This window comes from Schistocerca cancellata, chromosome 9 (assembly GCF_023864275.1).
Source record: "Schistocerca cancellata isolate TAMUIC-IGC-003103 chromosome 9, iqSchCanc2.1, whole genome shotgun sequence".
NCBI classification, from domain to species: Eukaryota; Metazoa; Arthropoda; class Insecta; order Orthoptera; family Acrididae; genus Schistocerca; species Schistocerca cancellata.
In genome coordinates this window covers 236773610-236794840 of record NC_064634.1, presented here as the reverse complement: position 1 = coordinate 236794840, position 21231 = coordinate 236773610, and the positions used below count along the sequence as shown (strand labels likewise).

At 45.8% G+C, this 21231-nt stretch overlaps 1 protein-coding gene across 1 annotated transcript in view; it reads right to left on the bottom strand.

Moving 5' to 3' along the window:
• Positions 1–3727: 3727 nt before the first annotated feature.
• Positions 3728–21231, bottom strand: part of LOC126101311 (uncharacterized) — a 36115-nt gene continuing 18611 nt past the window's right edge. The window contains exon 3 of the mRNA XM_049911987.1: positions 3728–4210. Within this exon, the coding sequence (XP_049767944.1) occupies positions 3728–4210 (483 nt within the window). The remainder of the gene's footprint in view (positions 4211–21231) is intronic.

The following is a 21231-nucleotide window of genomic DNA, read 5'->3' as shown; positions in this document are numbered from 1 at the left end:
GCAACAGAGCATGCACAATGTCGGCACTAGTACAGTGTATATCCACCTTTCGCAGCAATGCAGGCTGCTATTCTCCCATGGAGACGATCGTAGAGATGCTGGATGTAGTCCTGTGGAACGGCTTGCCATGCCATTTCCACCTGGCGCCTCAGTTGGACCAGCGTTCGTGCTGGACGTGCAGACCGCGTGAGACGACGCTTCATCCAGTCCCAAACATGCTCAATGGGGGACAGATCCGGAGATCTTGCTGGCCAGGGTAGTTGACTTACACCTTCTAGAGCACGTTGGGTGGCACGGGACACATGCGGACGTGCATTGTCCTGTTGGAACAGCAAGTTCCCTTGCCGGTCTAGGAATGGTAGAACGATGGGTTCGATGACGGTTTGGATGTACCGTGCACTATTCAGTGTCCCCTCGACGATCACCAGTGGTGTACGGCCAGTGTAGGAGATCGCTCCCCACTCCATGATGCCGGGTGTTGGCCCTGTGTGCCTCGGTCGTATGCAGTCCTGATTGTGGCGCTCACCTGCACGGCGCCAAACACGCATACGACCATCATTGGCACCAAGGCAGAAGCGACTCTCATCGCTGAAGACGACACGTCTCCATTCGTCCCTCCATTCACGCCTGTCGCGACACCACTGGAGGCGGGCTGCACGATGTTGGGGCGTGAGCGGAAGACGGCCTAACGGTGTGCGGGACCGTAGCCCAGCTTCATGGAGACGGTTGCGAATGGTCCTCTCCGATACCCCAGGAGCAACAGTGTCCCTAATTTGCTGGGAAGTGGCGGTGCGGTCCCCTACGGCACTGCGTAGGATCCTACGGTCTTGGCGTGCATCCGTGCGTCGCTGCGGTCCGGTCCCAGGTCGACGGGCACGTGCACCTTCCGCCGACCACTGGCGACAACATCGATGTACTGTGGAGACCTCACGCCCCACGTGTTGAGCAATTCGGCGGTACGTCCACCCGGCCTCCCGCATGCCCACTATACGCCCTCGCTCAAAGTCCGTCAACTGCACATACGGTTCACGTCCACGCTGTCGCGGCATGCTACCAGTGTTAAAGACTGCGATGGAGCTCCGTATGCCACGGCAAACTGGCTGACACTGACGGCGGCGGTGCACAAATGCTGCGCAGCTAGCGCCATTCGACGGCCAACACCGCGGTTCCTGGTGTGTCCGCTGTGCCGTGCGTGTGATCATTGCTTGTACAGCCCTCTCGCAGTGTCCGGAGCAAGTATGGTGGGTCTGACACACCGGTGTCAATGTGTTCTTTTTTCCATTTCCAGGAGTGTATATTAATACCTTCAGCTGCTGACGGGCGTTGATATATATCAACGAGGACAGGTGAAAATGTGTGCCCCGGCTTGGACTCGAACCTGGGATCTCCTGCTTACATGGCAGACGCTCTATCCATCTGAGCCACCGAGGGCACAGAGGATAGTGCGACTGCAGGGACTATCTTGCGCACGCCTCCCGCGAGACCTACATTCTCACCTTGTATGTCCACACAGTACATTTGTAGTGTGCCTATGTCCCTACCCGACACACTCATTACTCGTGGAAGATATTCTAACCAAGTCCCGAAAGAACAAACACCATATCCATGTAAGTATATAGTTCTGGCAATACCGGCCGTGACTTTCTTCTGTGCGGATGCCCACATATTACCCGAACTCTTACGGGACTTGGTAAGAATGTCTTCCACGAGGAATGAGTATATTGGGTAGGGTCACTACGAATGTAGTGTGTGGGCGTATAAGGTGAGAATGTAGGTCTCGCGGAAGGCGTGATCGAGATAGTCCCTGCAGTCGCACTACCCTCTGTGCCCTCGGTGGCTCAGATGGATAGAGTGTCTGTCATGTAAGCAGGAGATCCCTGGTTCGAGTCTCGGTCGGGGCACACATTTTCACATGTCCCCGTTGATATACAGGGTGTTACAAAAAGGTACGGCCAAACTTTCAGGAAGCATTCCTCACACACAAATAAAGAAAAGATGTTATGTGTCCATATCCATATAACTATATATACCTTGTGATCAAAAAGTCAGTATAAATTTGAAAACTTAATAAACCACGGAATAATGTAGATAGAGAGGTACAAATTGACACACATGCTTGGAATGACATGGGGTTTTATTAGAACAAAAAAAACCAAGCTCACAAAATGTCCGACAGATGGCGCTGGACAGCAAAACGTCAGTGACTGCGCACGACAATCGTGTATAAAAGGAACTGTAATGAGAGAGAGAATCAGTTGCGCCAGCGGTCGCAGCATGTTGACGTTACCTGGAAAGGCGCTTTTAGTGAAGATGTATTATCAGAATGGGGAATGTGCTAGTTCAGCGTTAAGATCCTATCGCGATAGGAAGGGGATTCGGACGGGTAAAGGTCCGTTGACAAATGCAGCTGTGGCGAGAATGATTTAGAAGTTGGAAGCCACGGGTTGTTTAGGCGATAGACCCCATAGTGGCCGACCGAGCACAAGGCGTAATGCTGCTGAGACAGTTCAGGAAGAAATGGAGACTGTAGCGGGTTCGTCTATGCACGGGGAAGTCAGCGCTCGTGCAGTCGCATGTCGCACCGGCATTCCATACACTACTGTTTGGTTGACACTGAGGCGTACCCTCCGATGCTATCCGTACAAAATCCATCGGCATCATGAACTGTTACCTGGCGACTTAGTGAAGCGAAGGGCATTTGCGGTGTAGGCGTTTCAAAAGATGGCGGAAGATGACGATTGGTTGAGCAACGTGTTGTGGTCCGACGAAGCTCATTTCACGCTCCGAGGGTCTGTCAACGCCCTAACTGCAGAATTTGGGCTACCGAAAATCCCAGAACTGTCGTGGAAACTCCATTGCACGACGAGGAAGTCACGGTATGGGTTGGATTTACCACATCTACCGTTATCGGGCCTTTTTCCTTCGAGGAAATGCGTGATTCTGGTTTTGTAACTGCTACCGTGACGGGTTAGAGGTACACCGATATGTTACAGAATCGCATCATCCCAAGCCTGGGTGACAAACACCTGCTGGAACTTAACGATGTTTATGCAGGACGACGCTCCACTCCATATTGCTAGACGCGTGAAAGATCACTTGCGCGCGTCATTTGGTGATGATCGTGTGCTCAGCCGCCACTTTGTCATGCTTGGCCTCCCAGGTCCCCAGACCTAAGTCCGTGCGATTATTGGCTTTGAGGTTACCTTAAGTCGCAAGTGTATCGTGATCGACCGACATCTCTAGGGATGCTGAAAGACAACATCCGACGCCAATGCCTCGCCATAACTCCGGGCATTCTTTACAGTGCTGTTCACAACACTATTCCTCGACTACAGCTGTTGCTGAGGTACCATTGTGGACATATTGAGCATTTCCTGTAAAGGACATCATCTTTGCTTTGTCTTACTTTGTTATGCTAATTATTGCTGTTCTGATCAGATGAAGCGCCATCTGTCGGACATTTTTTGAAGTTTTGTATTTTTTTGGTTCTAATAAAACCCCATGTCATTCCAAGCATGTGTGTCAATTTGTACCTCTCTATCTACATTATTCCGTGATTTATACAGTTTTCAGATTTATACTGACTTTTTGATCACCCAGTGCTTCAGAAATTAGTCGAGTCCATGCCACTTCCTGTTGCGGCACCTCTGTGTGCTCACGGCGGCCCTACACGATATTAGGCAGGTGTACCAGTTTCTTTGGCTATTCTGTACACGTGGAAGGAGACTCACTTTATAATGATCTGATGGTGATTTATGTTCTCCACGAGGCTGCGGAACATCTCATCACGTGAATACAGAGGACTTTGGGCCTCAGCCTCAGCTGCGGCGGCAGATTTTCCTTCAAAGTTGTACGACGCTTTTGCTGGAGACGTGTCCTTGTAGCAGGCGGGGAGCGCGGCACTCGGGGCCCCGCCAGCTCCGACGCCGGAGAGCCTGTCGTTGAGGACGGCCAGCTCGGCGGCGGCCTGCAGCATCAGCGCCAGCATGGCGCAGTCCAGCAGCACCGACGTCTCCGAGCAGATCCAGCAGCACGGCACCTGCACGCCCAGCAGGATCTCGTACGTGGGCGACGACTGCGTGTCCAACGGCAGCCACAGGGGCATCATGAAGCCCCGCTTCACCGGGCGTCCGTCTGCTCGCGCCTTGGCAATGGCGCCGGCTACGATAGGAGCGACGGTCCACATGGCCGAGTTCATCCTGTACGACACCTGCAACGCGGTACACAAGGACCATAACACTGCCGAGCTTATGGTGACAAAACGTGTAAGACACACCTAAGCGCATTGGTACTATAATGGAAATCCGGTCTGTGATGCTAGTTTTGGTTATTCGTAATTGTGTCCAAGTTGTTGTAGCCATAAAGTTTGTGCGTCACCTTTACTCGTTGCAAGTTTTCAGCACCTATCTGCTGAAACTTGAGATGGCTGTGTGCCCTACATAGGGACGCTTGTATTGGACTCTGCTAATCGAAAAAATCTTCAGAAAAAAAGGAAATTCAAAGCAACGAACACTAAAGTTCGATAGTTACGTATTATCCATCTTTGAGCATAAAGAGCTATACAAAAATTACACAGCTTCTGTAAAGGAAATGCACAAAAACTGAAAGTAGTGGAGAGGTATAGTACTGCCAGTACTAACTATGGAGACATGAGGCGCCACAATGAAATTTCTACAGCACTGCAATCGACGATCACAGGTTCACGAGCGCTGATAACCTCGCTGTTGTGCGCCCTAAAACACTAATAATAATAATAATCATCATCATCATCGGAGCACCTATGACTGACGCCAAGGGAACTGTCTATTAAAAATGCAGTTTTATTGGCTAGAATCTCTCTTTTTCACTTTTCCCTAAGATGGGGGCAGGCGGCCAATTCCACGCATTTCTGAGAGTATCCTGGTGAAAGTGGGACGTCTTTGATTCTACTGTGTACATACACAAACTCTGAGTCTGAGATATTATTGTCGCGAGTTGTAGCGAACGAGGAGTTGTCGAGGGGAGTCGGAAGTGGTCGGACGCAGGTCGTAGTGGAGAAAGGCGCGCGACGTGAGAGGTCTCAGCCTGTCGTGATCGTGCTAGTAGCGTCGGAGGAGACTTTGGTATTAATTGTGGATTTCTGGTAATTTGCCTTTTTGCTGCACTTAAGCCGGCCGTTGTGGCCGTGCGGTTCTAGGCGCTTCAGTCTGGAACCGCGTGACCGCTGTGGTCGTAGGTTCGAATTCTGCCTCGGGCGTGGATGTGTGTGATGTCCTTAGGTTAGTTAGGTTTAAGTAGTTCTAAGTTCTAGGGGACTGATGACCACAGATGTTAAGTCCCATAGTGCTCAGAGCCATTTGAACCTTTTTTTCTGCACTTACTTGTTGGTTGCTTACGCACTGGAGGAATTCTGTCAGAGTTGTGTATGATACACTCAGAGTAATAGTCGTATCTTTGTTGTGTTCAGAAACGTGTTTATTGAGTATTGATATTGCGGAATAGTGAAAAATCTGTGTAAAGTTGGTGTTTAAATCATCAGTTTTCTAAATATAGTAAATTAAAAGTTTGTATTGCTTTCTTTCATTTTTCTGTACATCGATTAAGGTTAGTTGACTAAACCCTCCTGATCATTCGATTTCTATGTATAAAAGTATGGCAGTAATTGTAGCAATTAGTCCATGCATTGCACTCTGCATGGATTGCAGTACTGCTTTTTGAAATATTTTGGCTTGTTGCTGATCACACAGTTGCTGCGGCAAGACGAGGTAAGTTGTCTGTTGCGTACAGGCACATTGCAGAACAGTTGTTAGGAGACATTAACGGATAGTTTAAATCTCGCAGTCAGATAGTTGAGAACTGATATCTTTATAATTCGTGGGGGGAGTAGTTAATTTCGTGTTTCTGTTTTTTTTCTCTTCCAAGTCAGAATTCCGCCATTATCACACATGTACCTCCATCTTTTTGAAGATAATTACGAACGGGTTTCAACGGAACAATCCGCAGTGTGCTCGTTGGTCTTCTCCCTTCGTGTGTCGTTGCGAGGGAGGTTTCTTTGCGGTTTTTGGATAAATAATGTTAACAATTGTTGACTGTACGGTGTTTGGTACAGGAGGCGCTGACTGCTGTTACTTCTCCTTTGCCGAAACGCGTACCCCATGCTTGAGTATCTTTGTTCAGCTTTCCCAAGTTTAGAAGACTGCTGGGGTATGAATTCGCACGAGTGGTGGCCAGCAACCGTGCGTGACAGCTGACGTGAGACAACTGCGTCATTGGAAATCTCGTCGTGACCAACAGGCGCCCATCATTTAAGGTAACAACTGTCTTCAGCACCCCTAGCCGGGATACCAGCAGGCATGAAATTGTACCCGGTGAGACTTAAGAGAAACAGCGTTTCATTTTCTACTATTTGTTCATCCGTATCAGTTTGCGCTTTTGGTTTCGCCTCTTGGCTACTGCCACATTAACGCTGGTGGCTGTGATGCTAAATTACGACGAATTTACGACAGAGCTCATCATTCAGTCAGATCCTACACTTAACTGTTTTCCATTCTTCTCTGCATTGATAACATTCGGTGCCAACTGTGGGCTGTGCGATAATGAACTCCAGTGGCACAAGATCTGGTGTAAGTCTTTTCTAATTATGCCATTCAGGCGATTTCATAGCAGGTGTATTGAGTGTAGCCGTCTCATGATGGTGACTGTAATGCGTATGTGTATAGTGTAAAGTTGTGTTTGTGTTGTTGACGGTGATAAAGAGTGTAGAGAGGGAGTAACCAGTACCCGTGGCCTGCTTACTTCTCTCGAATAATGCCGAGACGGCCTCCGAGCTTTACAATCCCAATCGACCGACGGATCGCCATCAGGAGCGTCCCATTAACAAGCTTGACATGAACACCGATTAAAAAAACCTAGAATAAATTTCTTTTTTATTTACGTCAATGATCACAAAACTTGTGGTCTGAGACTACCGGTATCGGTCAGCAATGATCATCTTCAGATCTGTAGCAAAACAATGTAAAATGAAGAAACAAAACTAGTCTACAGTTTGCACATTAAAACAATAAAATCTGCCGTAATGAAAAGTATTACTCGTATAGTGTGGAAACATGCGCTCAAAATATGACGAGCTGTACCTGTTGTACAACATGTCCTAATAGAATGAAGCTGAAGTGGCATCGTCACAAAACACACACACAATCAGCTTACCATTGGCGCACTTGTTTAGAATTTGGTGTAAACTAGGCCACAGTGCCGGTGGAGTCATACTGTTAATAGCACTACTGCTCATAAACAGCAGTACAGTAGTCACAACAGGTGTTCGTGTTGTAAACTCGTTAGATATCGTTTGCTGTAAACGTACGCATATTCGTCGATTATGAAATTGTACAGAATGCAATAAAATGAAGAATAGAATAGGTAAAGTCTATAGTGGGCTTAGCAAGCGTATAAGTTATTACAGCGATAAAATGTAATAATTAAAAACACGAATAAAATTAAATTTGAAACTGTTAAAAAATTGGTTAAGTGAGAAAGTGTGATTCTGAGACACTTTTGTGATCATTTTAGATAAAAATAATAACATATACTAGAACCAGGTTATGGAGCTAATAAAATAATATAAACAGGGAAAGAAGCGAAATGGATAGAAAGCAAAGACTGAAGTATATAATCAGTGCCCTCTGTTGGCGAGACCGCCGTAATGCAACAAAGGCGAGAAGTCGGAGAAACTTAACTGTCAGGGCCTCTCGTACCCTGCGATATACCGTTCCAAGAAAAGGATCTAGAGGCTAGCGTTGCTGCCTCTGGATCTTGTGGTCCCGGGTTTGATTCCCGGCCGGGTTGGGTATTTTTTCTACCCGGGGATTGGGTATTTGAGTTGTCATTATTTCTTCATTATCATCATCATTCGTGATCTTTGCTAGATTGAACTGTGTAAAAATTGGGACTTTTTACTGGCGCCGATGACAGTGCAGTTGAGCACCCCACAAACCGAACATCATCATCATCCGAGCACAGTATAATAAAATATTGAAGCAGCCATTTGACAAGATTATTTGTTAATGAAATATATTACATAAACAGAGAAGGGACAATCAAACACGAGAGTAATACGATTAACGTAAAAAAAAAGAAAACGGAGCAAATACGTGATTCAGTTGAAACGTCCCCTTAGAAAAATTATATATGACTGTGCTTAAACTGACACACAATATTTTTAGCGCAACGCAATCTGACTTTCAAAAATCCCTACAAAAGAATGGCCCTGACTAACATTAACTTATACGTTTCACAAATCACTTACCTCACAAAAATCTTGGTTACTCGAACTACTGCAATACAGCGAGCGCCACTACTGCCAGCTAAATAAAAGATTCAAACTACGGAAGGCACTAACTACTAATAGACATAGTTAGCAAATGAAAGATTTTGATTGAGAACAAACAATGTATTTACCTCAATAGTGTTCAAAAGTCATAATGTATATAGCAGTTCATGACATCCAGTCTTACAAATTTCAAAACTCCGCCATCTCTCTCCCCACATCCACCACTGCTGGCGGCTCACCTCCAACTGCGCAACGCTACGCGCTGTTAACATCCAGCTGCCCAACACTACAATGGCAGACAACAATGCAAACTAGCCACAGACTGCACACAGCACAGCCAGTGATTTTCATACAGAGCGCTACTTGGCGTTACCAATATAAGAACCTAAACAGCCTACTTACACAGTCTATACTGGTTAACGGTAAGTCAAGATATACATACGGCAGGCGTTCAGTGATTACTACACACATCATCACCAACCGACTAGAGATCTCTGCCTGTAACTTTCGTTTGTTGCTACTCTTGTGCGCAGACTGGCAGGGACCACTCCCCTGTGCTTTGTGTCTGTGTCTGTTTATCTACGTAGTTTACATGTGTCGTCGAAACTGTCTTTGTGCGTGTACATGGTCTCCTTGCATGTCATCGTTTTCTTGTCGCCGTCGCGGTCGCTTTCAGCTGACTTTCCATCGTCACAGCCGCCTCTTTCATCGCTATTGCTGTCGCCGTCATCGTCATTGCTACCGCCACCGCCGCATTCCACTCGCTGCTGCCGTCACCTCCGAATCCGTCTTCGTCATCATCGTCGCGGTCGTCGTCATCCTCATCTGCAGTCATCACGTCACATCTGCTGCCATCCCCCACCATCTCTGAGACGCTCTGCCGCCGGTAATTATCATCGAACTCCTGATTCTCTCGACACACAAAGGGTATTCCAGCCATCTCCGTCATTTACACCACTACGTGAAGCGCTACCTCTAGCCCACCACCATATGTCCACCCGCCCCCTCCCCACAGTTTCTTCCCACCTGCAGTCACATCAGCTGACTACACTCTCCTCCCTGCAACACCTTGCCTACCCTCCATTTTTTCATTTGCATATCTTCCACTCCTAACCTTTCCTACACTCACCACTGCCCCTGCAACACCTACACAAGTTACATCTCACCATGTCACTATCGCTTTGCCAGACACCACAACACCAACCACCAGCGTCCACACTGCCTCTAGCCATTTGGAAGGACAAGCTTAGTGAGATAACCCACTCTCTCCAATTCCTCAAACCCCACCCGATCCGATAGTCACCAAAAACACCAGAAGCGACCCAGTCCAGACAACACAGCCAGAACTACCACCAAGAAAGCTCAAACCAACCCCGACACAACTGAACACATACACATTGCTCCCTCCCCCACACCCTCTCCCCTGATGTCCACTCCTTCCTCCTATCCCTTCCTCACCCACAATCCCAAAACGCCAAATCTCTCAAACACGAAATCATAAAGTATGTCCCCCATATTCCTATCACACAAATATTCCCTGCAAAGGCTCATTCCACATCAAATCGACAAATCCCAATTTCCACACAGACCTTCTCCTCAAACTCCTTCATGTTACCTTTGATCCTCATACCAATCTCACTCCCTTCACTCCCCCTCCACCCACCCATCCAAACAACCCCAGGCTCCTCACCATCCCCCCACCCTTTCATGATCACGAAGCTTGGCCCTGAGAAAACAGCAGAGGAGGTGGTAGCAGAACTCAGTTCCAATCCTTCTATAGAAATTAGAAATGCACACCGCCCGCTGTATCTATAATGACTCTGGTCCCCCCTGCCTCATGTGAGTAATCACAGAACATTTTCCCACCACTGATTGCCTCCTCAGGGAGTAGCACTTACCTGCAAGCATTGACACAAGATCTAATCCTCTAAATCCCCCCTTCCCCCCACAATCCTACAGATGCCAAAAATGCCTCCTATATAACGATCACCTTAATGCTCATAGTAAGAATCTTCCCACCTGCTCCAACTGTAAGCAATCCCACTTCCTTAAACAATGTCCCAACCTAGGTCCCTCCTCCCCACCTGCAACACATGCAATGATGCTCAGCCTACTTACTCCACCAAGTGCAAGGTCAAACTCCCATCCATCAAACCTGAATTAACTGTCCCTGTCCATCCTATAGACCATCTGACCCATCCCAACAACTCCCTCTGCTAACCTGTTGAGGACATCATCCGTTTCATTACCATCATCCTACAAAATATCCACCTCTTCCATCGAGCCTACACAAATTTACCAAATCTCCCTTGCTGCCTGCTCAGTATTTCACCTGAATACCTAAGCCACATACTCCTGAACAAGGTACATTTTGCTTCCACCTGTCTCGACATCCTTGTATAAAACTCTGTATGTTAAACCCCACAACCTGCTACCTAGCCTCTCATCAAGGCACAACAGCACTATAGCATCCTATACAGCAACATCCGCTCCATACCCACCAAGTCCCTTTTTATCCATACCTTTTCCCAACACAACATCGATGCCTCACCCTCAATGTAATGTTCCCCAAACCACACCATCCATGCCTCTCCCTATATCCTCCACTGAACTGATAACCCTTACCCCCTGGCCAGGGATGGAGTAGCAGATCGCCATCACAGGAACATCCCTGCTCAGTCACAACTCTTACTCAACAGTTCCACCAAATACTTTACCCTTAGCCTCTTCTTCGAAACCGTCATTGTTACCTGTGCCGGCTGCACAGGGTAGCTACACGGTCTAGGTTGTCCTGTCACGGTTTGTGCAGCTCCTCCCATCGGTGGTTCGAGTCCTCCCTCAGGCATGGGTGTGTGTTGTCCTTAGTGTAAGTTAGTTTAAGTTAGATTAAGTAGTGTGTAAGCTTAGGGACTGAAGACCTCAGCAGTTTGGTCCCATAGTACTTACCCATCCCCTATGATTTTGTCACCTACATTGCCCATACCTTTGCCACCTACATTGTTGCCTCTGATCACAACATTCATAGTTGATCTGCTGCAGAACCCCGGTGGTGGTGGCAGCTACCAAATACCTCCAAGGTGATGTCATCTGCATCCCACAGCACACCTGATCTTAAAGCAACACCACCCTCAATTTCGTCCTGACATCTCCCAACCTCCTTGGACACCTTACTGTAGAACTCTTTGATCCAATTGAAAGTGACCACCTACCTGTCCTCTTCACCACATCCTGCACACTATCGTGTCCCCATGCACCCCATCCCAATCTCTGTCCAAAATTTGTCCACGACTTCTACTGTGCCAACTGGAATACCTTCCAGATTGGAAGCCAATCCCTAGCCTTCTAGCATCATGACGATATCCCCCAAGCCATAGCCTTCCTGCAACATACCTCACATGTTATCTCCACCTGTATCCCTTCTGTAGCCATATATCCACATCGCCCCACTCTCCCACCACAAGCTGTACTCCTTTTCGGTGAATCCTATGGCTTATATTGCTCCTTCCTCCGAACTTGACCATATTACATTCACACACCGTAGCACATTCAGCGACACATTTGAAATTTACTCACTGCCAAAAAAGGGTGGGACTGGCACCATACATGCACCAGAGCCAACGCTACACTTCCAGTTAACTCTTCCAAGTACTGGTAAGCAATCCATCGACTTACTGGCACCCATCTCAGCACTCAGTACCAGATCCTTTACAACAACCTTCCCCATACCTGACGACCTGAGCAAAGTCAATCACTTTGCATCCTATCCCTCCAACGTCTTCTCCATCGCTGACTACCCTCACTTTGACTACTCCCAATTCCTTACTGTCCATGAATGCACAAATACCACAGTCCCACACCTGGATCCCTGCTTCTGGTACTTGAACAACATACCAGACAGAATTAAACACCCCAATCACAGCATATGACATAAAACAAATACTTCACAGATAACACAACACGTCTCATGGTAATGACCATATTACCTGTCACCACCTCAAAGAATGCCCTATCTCTCTTCTCATCATCTGTGCGACTCTGTATACCACTATCCTCTCCACAGGCTACTATCCTGACCTGTAGAAAACCTCCGAAAATCCTACTTTTCCTCACACCAAACAAACCCCCCATCTGCCTCACCTCGTTGTTTAGCAGGGTCTTTAAACCATCTATCACCATTCGCACCAGCATGATCTGCTCCCTTGTTACCCAGTATCGCTTCTGTCCCTCCTCTGCTGATGATCAATTCCTGAACCTCACGCATCTCCTTTCCCAACAGCTCAGTAACCGTAAATCCGCCATCTTTGTCTCCCTTGACCTAGGGAAAGCAGACTAGTGCAGACTTACGCACTTCTAATCAACTATGTCCACCTTATTGTATCCCTCCTCTCCCACCGCCATCCTATCTCACTGTTAACGACAATTCCCATATCTTCCACCCCACTGCAGGTTTGCTCCAAGGTTCCATTCTCTCCTTCCACCTTTACCCCATTCTCTCCCTCCACCTTTACTTCTTATATACTGCTGATATCCCCAAACCACCTCCTCCCATCTGCCTCGTCCAATATACTAATGACACCACTTTCCTTGCTTTCTGTTCTACACTCCATAAATCCCAATGTTCCCTCCAAATCAACCTCAATCAGTTTACCTCTTGTTGTGACCAATTGCTCCTTAACATTAACTCCTCCGAAACCGAGACAATGATTATAAGATGCACTACCCGCATATTCTGTTCTGGCGTAACATCGAGCGCCAGTACATCGGCCCGAAACGATACAGCAGAGAAGGCTGTGAGACGACGTCAACCAATAGAACGCTGACTAGGATGACACCACGACAGGAGCGGCACTTATACGAAGAGAATTTAAGCGCCGCTCCAGATAGCCTCGGCCGCACTAGAAGAGCCGCACTAGAAGACGAGCCGTCATCCTAACTCTTTAATCGTGACTTTTGTTTTGCTTGCATGGAAATTGTATATATCAAAGGACAGCGATTATTTGCATGTCGACAATTGCTTGCGACACTTCATTGCGAAAAGACAAAGTTAAGTATTGTTAACACAATGCACCGCAATAAACTCCATTAATATGACTTGCTAGGATGTTGTCTAGATATCCAAGAAAACAGCTTCCTAGGCACTCTGAGTTAGACGAGTGGGCAGGATCCCACATATTCCGTCCTCATGACTTCTACCTCACCACTTACGATGTCCCATCCAGCTAACAAACACACACTAAAATACCTTGGACTGATCTTTGACTGGCAACTAACATCGAAAACTCAACTACTAACCATCCAACAGAAAACCCACACCAGACTAAAACTACTAACTGGCTGTACATGAGGGCTACATCCTTCACACGTGCAAATCTCTGATCCACACCATTCTTTGCCACCCATATATTGCATGGATATACACCACTCCTAAGTCCTATAAGTCCCTCCAGATCCTTACATGCCAAGCTCTCCATCTCGCTTTCCACTTTCGCTTACCTTCCCCAACAAGGATCCTTTACCATCTCGTCAAATTCCCAAACTCTGTTCACTCACATTGAACACCTCCGAATAACCTACACCATCCGTGAACTCGACTCCAACAATCATATTGTGCCCCCTCTCCTTTCCAATCCTAGTGCGCTGCCGTGTCTCTACCTACATATTCCATCAACCCTTCACCTCATAACCTCCAATTCCTCTCCCAAAGAAATTTCAACTGCCTCCCTCTCCTGGACTGTGAACTCCGCTCCACACATACCCGACTTACCAACACTGAATCCACCCTACCCTACTAACCCCCACCAAAGGCTCCCTCCTCCACCACCTCTCCTCCAACCATACCTCCTCATTTCCTCTTTCCTATCACCCCTCACCACACTTTCCTCTGCCATCTATAGATGCCAATATCAGTTAACCCTCTTTCCTTGTCCATCACAGTCACCCCTCTCTCGTCACCACCTCTTACCAGTCATCATCACCACCACTCTTCTATTTACTTCCATACTGACCATCTATAATCTACCGTCCCAGGGCAGGTCCTTTTCCAGCCCTAGTGAAAGTGCATGATGTTCCGTTGGTTGGTTGGTTGATTTGCGGAAGGGAATCAAACATCGAGGTCATCAGTCCCATCGTATTAGGGTAGGATGGGGAAGGAAGTCGGCTCAGCCCTTTCACATTAATCATCCTGTCATTTGCCTGAAGCGATTTAGGGAAATCACGGGAAACCTAAATCAGGATAACTGGACGCAGGTTTGAACCGTCGTCCTCCCGAATGCGAGTCCAATGTGCTAACCACTGCACCACCTCGCTCGGTCCAGTTTTTAATGGTCAATGTATCTTCTGTCGTGATCCATGTTTTTCAAGTGTTTTTTTCTAGTGTTTCTCAAGTGTTTTTAACTGTGCTGTCTGTCCACATTTTTGTCACTGTTTTTAAATAAGTCATTAAGACAGCATTATATTATTTATATGTCTCCCATTTACATCACCTTTTTAAATAATTTTTGTTCTTAGTAAAAATGTCTCCAAGTATTTTCGTTTTAGCGTCTAAGTTTGAGATTAATGACTACTGGCTGAAGAGCGGGTTATTTGTACCGTTGCCAGCCCACCCTCGCAACCCTACCTCCTCGCACCCCTCCTACATGGGTCGAGGGGGGGGGGGATGAAATAGCAATAAAGAAAAAAAAATACTGTAACACATCAAAGCAAAGCAGGCATTGGGTACAAAGTCTGGCTGCCCATTGATTACGTTAGCTGGCTCTTGTTTTCTGGATTTGTAAATTTCAGACTCTTCCAGTAAATCTAGAATATGGGCTTTTGCGCTCTGTGGAGAATACGCACACTTTTTTCACTGTTCTCTATGGTATGGTCAGTAAAATGCAATCCAATGACCGTAAATGCTCCTTAAAACTTACATTAAAAGAGCGGCCGGTTTGGCCGATCTAATACTTGTCACAGTTACTACATTCGCTCTTGTGTACACCACAGCCATTAAATTTGTCGTGTGCACTTCTCAACTTACGCTTTACGCGAAGTTTTAGAGTGTTGTTAACTTGAAAACCACATCTAACTTTAGATTTTCTGAAACATGTATCTATTTGCTGGGACATATGCCGTAAAACTGCATTGGGATGGTATTCATTCTTCCTTTATAATTGCTCTTTTCTGGCTGACTGTGCATTTGCCTACTATTTGCTTTTTGTTTATTTAGTCAATTGTACGGACGCATAATATCATTTACAGGAAAACCATTGGCTATTGCACTCAGCTTTAAAATACTGGGCCCTTTGCGTATTTGATAAACGGACAAAGGTAAACGAAAGAACCGGTAAATCATTGAGGTGAAGAAGGCTTTTTTATATCGTTGGGGATGGCATGTCTCATTCCCCCACACCACGAAACACCGCAAAGACCAACAGAACTCAATCGTTTGCGCAAATTTATGGTGATCAAGAACTGTAACCCATCACATATTTCTATCTGCCCTGCCAAAGATTGCCAATGAAACTGGTGTATACGATCAGAGCGCGCCCTTCACCTGGGCCATGTTGACCACATGTGACACGACACTGGAACTATCACAATCGAGTAGGTATACTGAGAATAGGAAAAATTCTCGTGTGCCCTCTACTGATGTAGCTTGTCTCGCTCTGTTATAAGCGTGGCGCTGAAACAAGAAAGGCAGTTTGTGTTACGTGACCATTACTGCGACGCGTTACTGCTGTGCCACGTGGCTCTGTAACAAGCCGGATGGGTTTGTTGGCACTAGGTCGGATTAAAGGGAGACATCGAAACAGTTCAGGCCCGGGCTACTAGATTTGTTACCGGTGGGTTCGAACAACGCGCAAGTATGATGAAGTTGCCTCGGCAACTGAAATGTGAATACCTGGAGGGGAGGCGACGTGCTTTTCGAGGAACACTATTGAGAAAATTTAGAGAACTTGGATTTAAAGCTGACTGCAGAACGATTCTACTGCCGTCAACGTATGTTTCGCGTAATGATCGAGAAGATAAGACAGAAGAAATTAGGGCTCCTACGGAGGCATATACACAGTCATTTTTTCCTCGTTCTATTTGCGAGTGGAACAGGAAAGGAAATGACTAATATTGGTACAGAGTACCCTCCGCCACGCACCGCACGGTGGATTGCGGAGAATATGTAGACGTAGACTTTTCTCCAATATATTTTCACTTCTTATTTCATTTTTTACAGTAATTAATTGCATTCTGTTTCTTCTGTACTATTTTTTAGTTCTGGTGGTGAAAGCTTATTATTTGAAAGCCGTCAACATAATTACTAATTTTTGCAATAAAGACAATTTCAGTAAAAACATTTGTGAGTTTTAAATGACATATGCCACTAACAGTGCACGAAGTATGTAGTAAATAGTGAAACGAAGCACTTTTACTTTCATAATAGCTCGTTACGCAGCAGGGGTATAGTGCCGGCACTACAGGATGAAGTTCTTGCCTGTGCTTTCTGTTATCCCAGCAGCATTTTAGTCTAACAAATTGTACAGCAAGCTTCAAAGTGATTGAGTATCTTTTCTGTAGCTCCACTGCTGTCCACCATGATTGCGTTGTTCCGGAATTGAAACCTTACGTGAGACAAGGAAGAGATACTACGGTGGCTATGAATATCCCCAGGTGCTAGCCCTTTTCCCTCTGATTTTTTTTCTAAACAATGCTAACTTAAGTTGTATTCTCTAAATATTTTGGCGTATTGGATGATGGAAAATATATAAAAAATTCTTTCACTAAAAATTTAATGGGAAAGCTTCTAATAAAATCGACTGGGTCAGAGTTTATTTCAGTTTATTTGTTCTCTAGTAACATATCTGATATTTTGAGGAACAGTAACAGATAAAACTTTGTTCTGATTCTGTTTTTATTTACTAGGAATGCTAGCAGAGCGTTACACCATTTACGTCTCATGTTCTATATCATAAAAATCTATTAATCATAAAGACATGGTGCAGACTACTTCACTTTTTGTGAAATAGTTTGAAATAATCCTTTCCATTTCCAAGATAAAGGTACTGGTTGCACTTTATGCACTGTATTTTAGTTCACCTCCTGCAGTGCTCGTGTTGACATACCTGTGACAAGATCTCTTCTGCTGTGGACTGTAGATCGTACCCAGAGTATCGCTTGTCCAAGCCTGATTTTTGGATGAGGTTCGTATATATTTGCCTTTTTTTGAGGTGCTTAATAACAGTGACTCAAATTCTTCTGCCCTTCTCTTTACGCCTGGACAAAACAAAAGAGCCTCTGCCAAAAACATCTAAATTTCAGAAGATCCATAATTTATTTACTTTTTATTTATTTTTTTATATTTTTTGGGACTGGCTATCACGAATAGGCTCCTTGAACAGAAACCAGCAGTTGACAACTGAAAGATCAGTGAAGTGCAGTAAACATTTGTGTACCCGTTTTCTGGTTATGAACCACATTCGGTAACACTTAAGCTGATGCTCATGAATGTCTACTCCAACCATGTTGCCACTGTAATTTTGGATTACAGAAGGACATTGTACATCTAGGTATCGATTCTCTTCCTAACACTACCAGATAACTTTACTTTTTGGCTTAACGTCAACATTGATCAATATACTTTCTGGTCTTTTGTCTGGCGATTTCTGTGACACAGTGTGAAATCTCTGCGCTTCAGGAACTTCTTCGGCGCGAAGATCATTATCTAATGCTTTGCCTACTTGGTCATTATTTGACGAAGAAGGCAGAAATGTATCTGACGAAACGTCATCCAAATCAGAATCTTCTAAGAGAGAACGAATATGTCTTCTGTTAAACCCACATACAACCATGCTAATGAGTACCAAGCCCTTCCCATAAAAAGCTGTACAAAAATCAGCGAGATAGAGAGAGCACACAACTTTGCCCACCAGCACAATCGTGCAAATACATGCTTCAAAAAAACTGCTAAGAATAGAGGTGAGATTACTGGTAATTATATACTGCTTAACATTATTTAGTACTTTCGAAACAACAATACCCAGTAGGTCTTCATCCATACACCACAAGCCAACTCACGGTACGTGGCGGAAGTTACTTTGTGTACCAGTCTGCCTTCCCCTTTTCCTGTTCCAGACACGTATGGTTTGCGGGAACGTTTGCAGGTAAACCTGCACGTGCGCTCGAATCTCTCCGATATAATCTTCGTGGTCTTTTAGCGATATGTAAGTAGGAGAAAGAGACTTTAATGTGATGTTGAACGGCTCTCTTGCAGACTCTGCCACTGGAGTTAGTTAGCTAGTTACGTGTTCCATTGATCACTCTCACGGTGACCGTTATAATGTGGAACGAGTCAAGTTGGCTCAGCATCTTCGAGACGCTTTCGGGCTTACTAAATGAACCTGTAACGAAACGGTCTGCTCTTCTATCTGGTACGGATTCCAGACTAACGAGAATTATACAAGTATTGGTCGAACGAATATTTTGTAAGTTACTTCGTCTGTAGATCGACAACGTGTTCCGAGGATTTTTCCAACGATTCTCAGTCTGGCATTTACCTTACCCGCAACTAATTTGATGTGGTCGTTCCGTTTCAAATCGCGCCGTAAGCCTACTCCTAGATATTTTATGTAAGTAACTGTGACCAGTGTTTGTCCTGCAATTGTGTTATTATACAAAATGAAATGAAATAATCGTATGGAATTGTTGGCCGGGAGGCCCCATGCGGGGAAGTTCAGCCGACGTATTGTAAGTCCTTTTTTAGTTGACGCCACTGCGGCGACTTGCGAGTCAATAGTGATGAAGGAGACACAACACCCAGTCATCACGAGCAAGAGAAAATCCCTGACCCCGCCGAGAATCGAACCCGGAACCCCATGCGCGGGAAGCGAGAACGCTACCGCAAGACCACGTGCTGCGGACGTTATTATGCAATTAACGGTCTTTCTGTCTACGTATTCGCAATGCGTTACATCTGTTTATGTTGAGGATCAGTGGCCATTGTCTTAACCAAGCGTCCATTATCTACAGATCTTCCTGCATTTCGCTATCGTTTTCTAGCATTGCGACTTCTCTGTATACACCAGCATCATTCGATAAAAGCCTCGCGGAACTTCTGTCGTTATCTACCAAGTCATTTACATATAGTTTGAATAGTAATGGTCCTAGAAGATTTACTTGGGGCACACCCAAAGTTACAAGGGCCGGTCAAGTGAAAATGAGAGACATGAAAAAAAGTAATTTGTCTGTTCATTATTTCAAAAGTATTCGACATAACTTTTAATAATTTACCCTATTGCTATACAAGACGGCCAGTGCCTTCCTGGAAAAACGTGTGAAGTTGCCCACGGAACCATGATTGTACCCAGATGTGCACCTCTTCGTCTGAAGCAAATTGACAGCCACGAGTATCTTCCTCCAGGGCTCCAAAAATATGGAAATCGTATGGGGAGAGATCGGGACTGTATGGAGGATGTGTAAGAACTTGTCAACGAAACTTCGGCAGCGTAGTCGAATAAATTCTCGAAACACGTGGGCGGGCACTGTCCTGCGACGGAATGACGCCGTCCGTCAACTTTCCTGCGCGTTTCGACTTGGCGCGCTTCAGCTTTCGCAAACTATTCAGGTACCGCCCCGGACCAAGAGGTGCACACCTGGGTTCAATCATGTTTCTATAGGCAACCGCAAACATTTTTACACGAGGGCATTGGAACAGCTTGTCTCACAGTGGAGTTAACGTATCAACAAGTATGCCGTTTACTTTTCAGATCACAAACAGTTTACTTACTTTTTTCAATCTGTCTCGTTATCATATGACTGGCCCTTACACTTTTACATCTGAAGACTTCTCTTCGTTCAGAATGACTTACTGTGTTCTGTTTGTGAGAAACTCTTCAATACAATCACACAGTTGGTCTGATACTCCGTTCAAATGGCTCTGAGCACTATGGGACTTAACATCTATGGTCATCAGTCCCCTAGAACTTAGAACTACTTAAACCTAACTAACCTAAGGACAGCACACAACACCCAGCCAGCACGAGGCAGAGAAAATCCCTGACCCCGCCGGGAATCGAACCCGGGAACCCGGGCGTGGGAAGCGAGAACGCTACCGCACGACCACGAGATGCGGGCTGATACTCCGTGCGCTTGAAATTTGTTCATTAGGCGACAGCGACGAACTGTATCGAACGTCTTCCGGAAGTCAAGGAGCGTGGCATTTACCTCGGTGATTGTATCTGCTGCTTTCTGGCTCTCGTGAAGGAACGGAGCGAGCTGGGTTGCACGTTGTTTTCGGAATCCACGTTGATTCCTACAGAGGAGATTTGTGATAATACGGAAGCATAAAAGATGTTCCAAAATTCGAAAACAGGCCGACATCAAACTTTCGTGCGTCTGTTCGACGAGCCTTTTTGACAACGGGGATTACCTGTCCTTTTTTCCAAGCATTAGGAGCCCTTCGCTCCGCAAGAGACTTACGGTACACTGCTGCTAGAAAAGGAGAAAGTTCTTTCTGATACTCTGTGCAGAATCTAATTAATGTCCTATCATGTTTAGTGCCCTTTTCTCTGTTGAGCGTTTTAGGTTTCTTTTCTATCCCTTGGGCACTCCGTGGTTCGTGTGGCGATTTAAAGGAGAAGCGATAACGCAGTCTTCTCCTGTGAAACTGTTTGGAAAAAGACGTTTAGTATTTCAGCCTTTTCATCTACATCTACATTTATAATCCGCAAGCCACCCAACAGTGTGTGGCGGAGGGCACTTAACGTGCCACTGCATTACCTCCCTTACCTGTCCCAGTCGCGTACGGTTCGCGGGAAGAGCGACTGCCAGAAAGCCACTCTAATTTTACATTCGTGATCTCCTCGGGAGGTATAAGTAAGGGGAAACAATATATTCGATACCTCATCCAGAAACGCACCCTCACGAAACCTGGACAGAGGGCTACACCGCGATGCAGAACG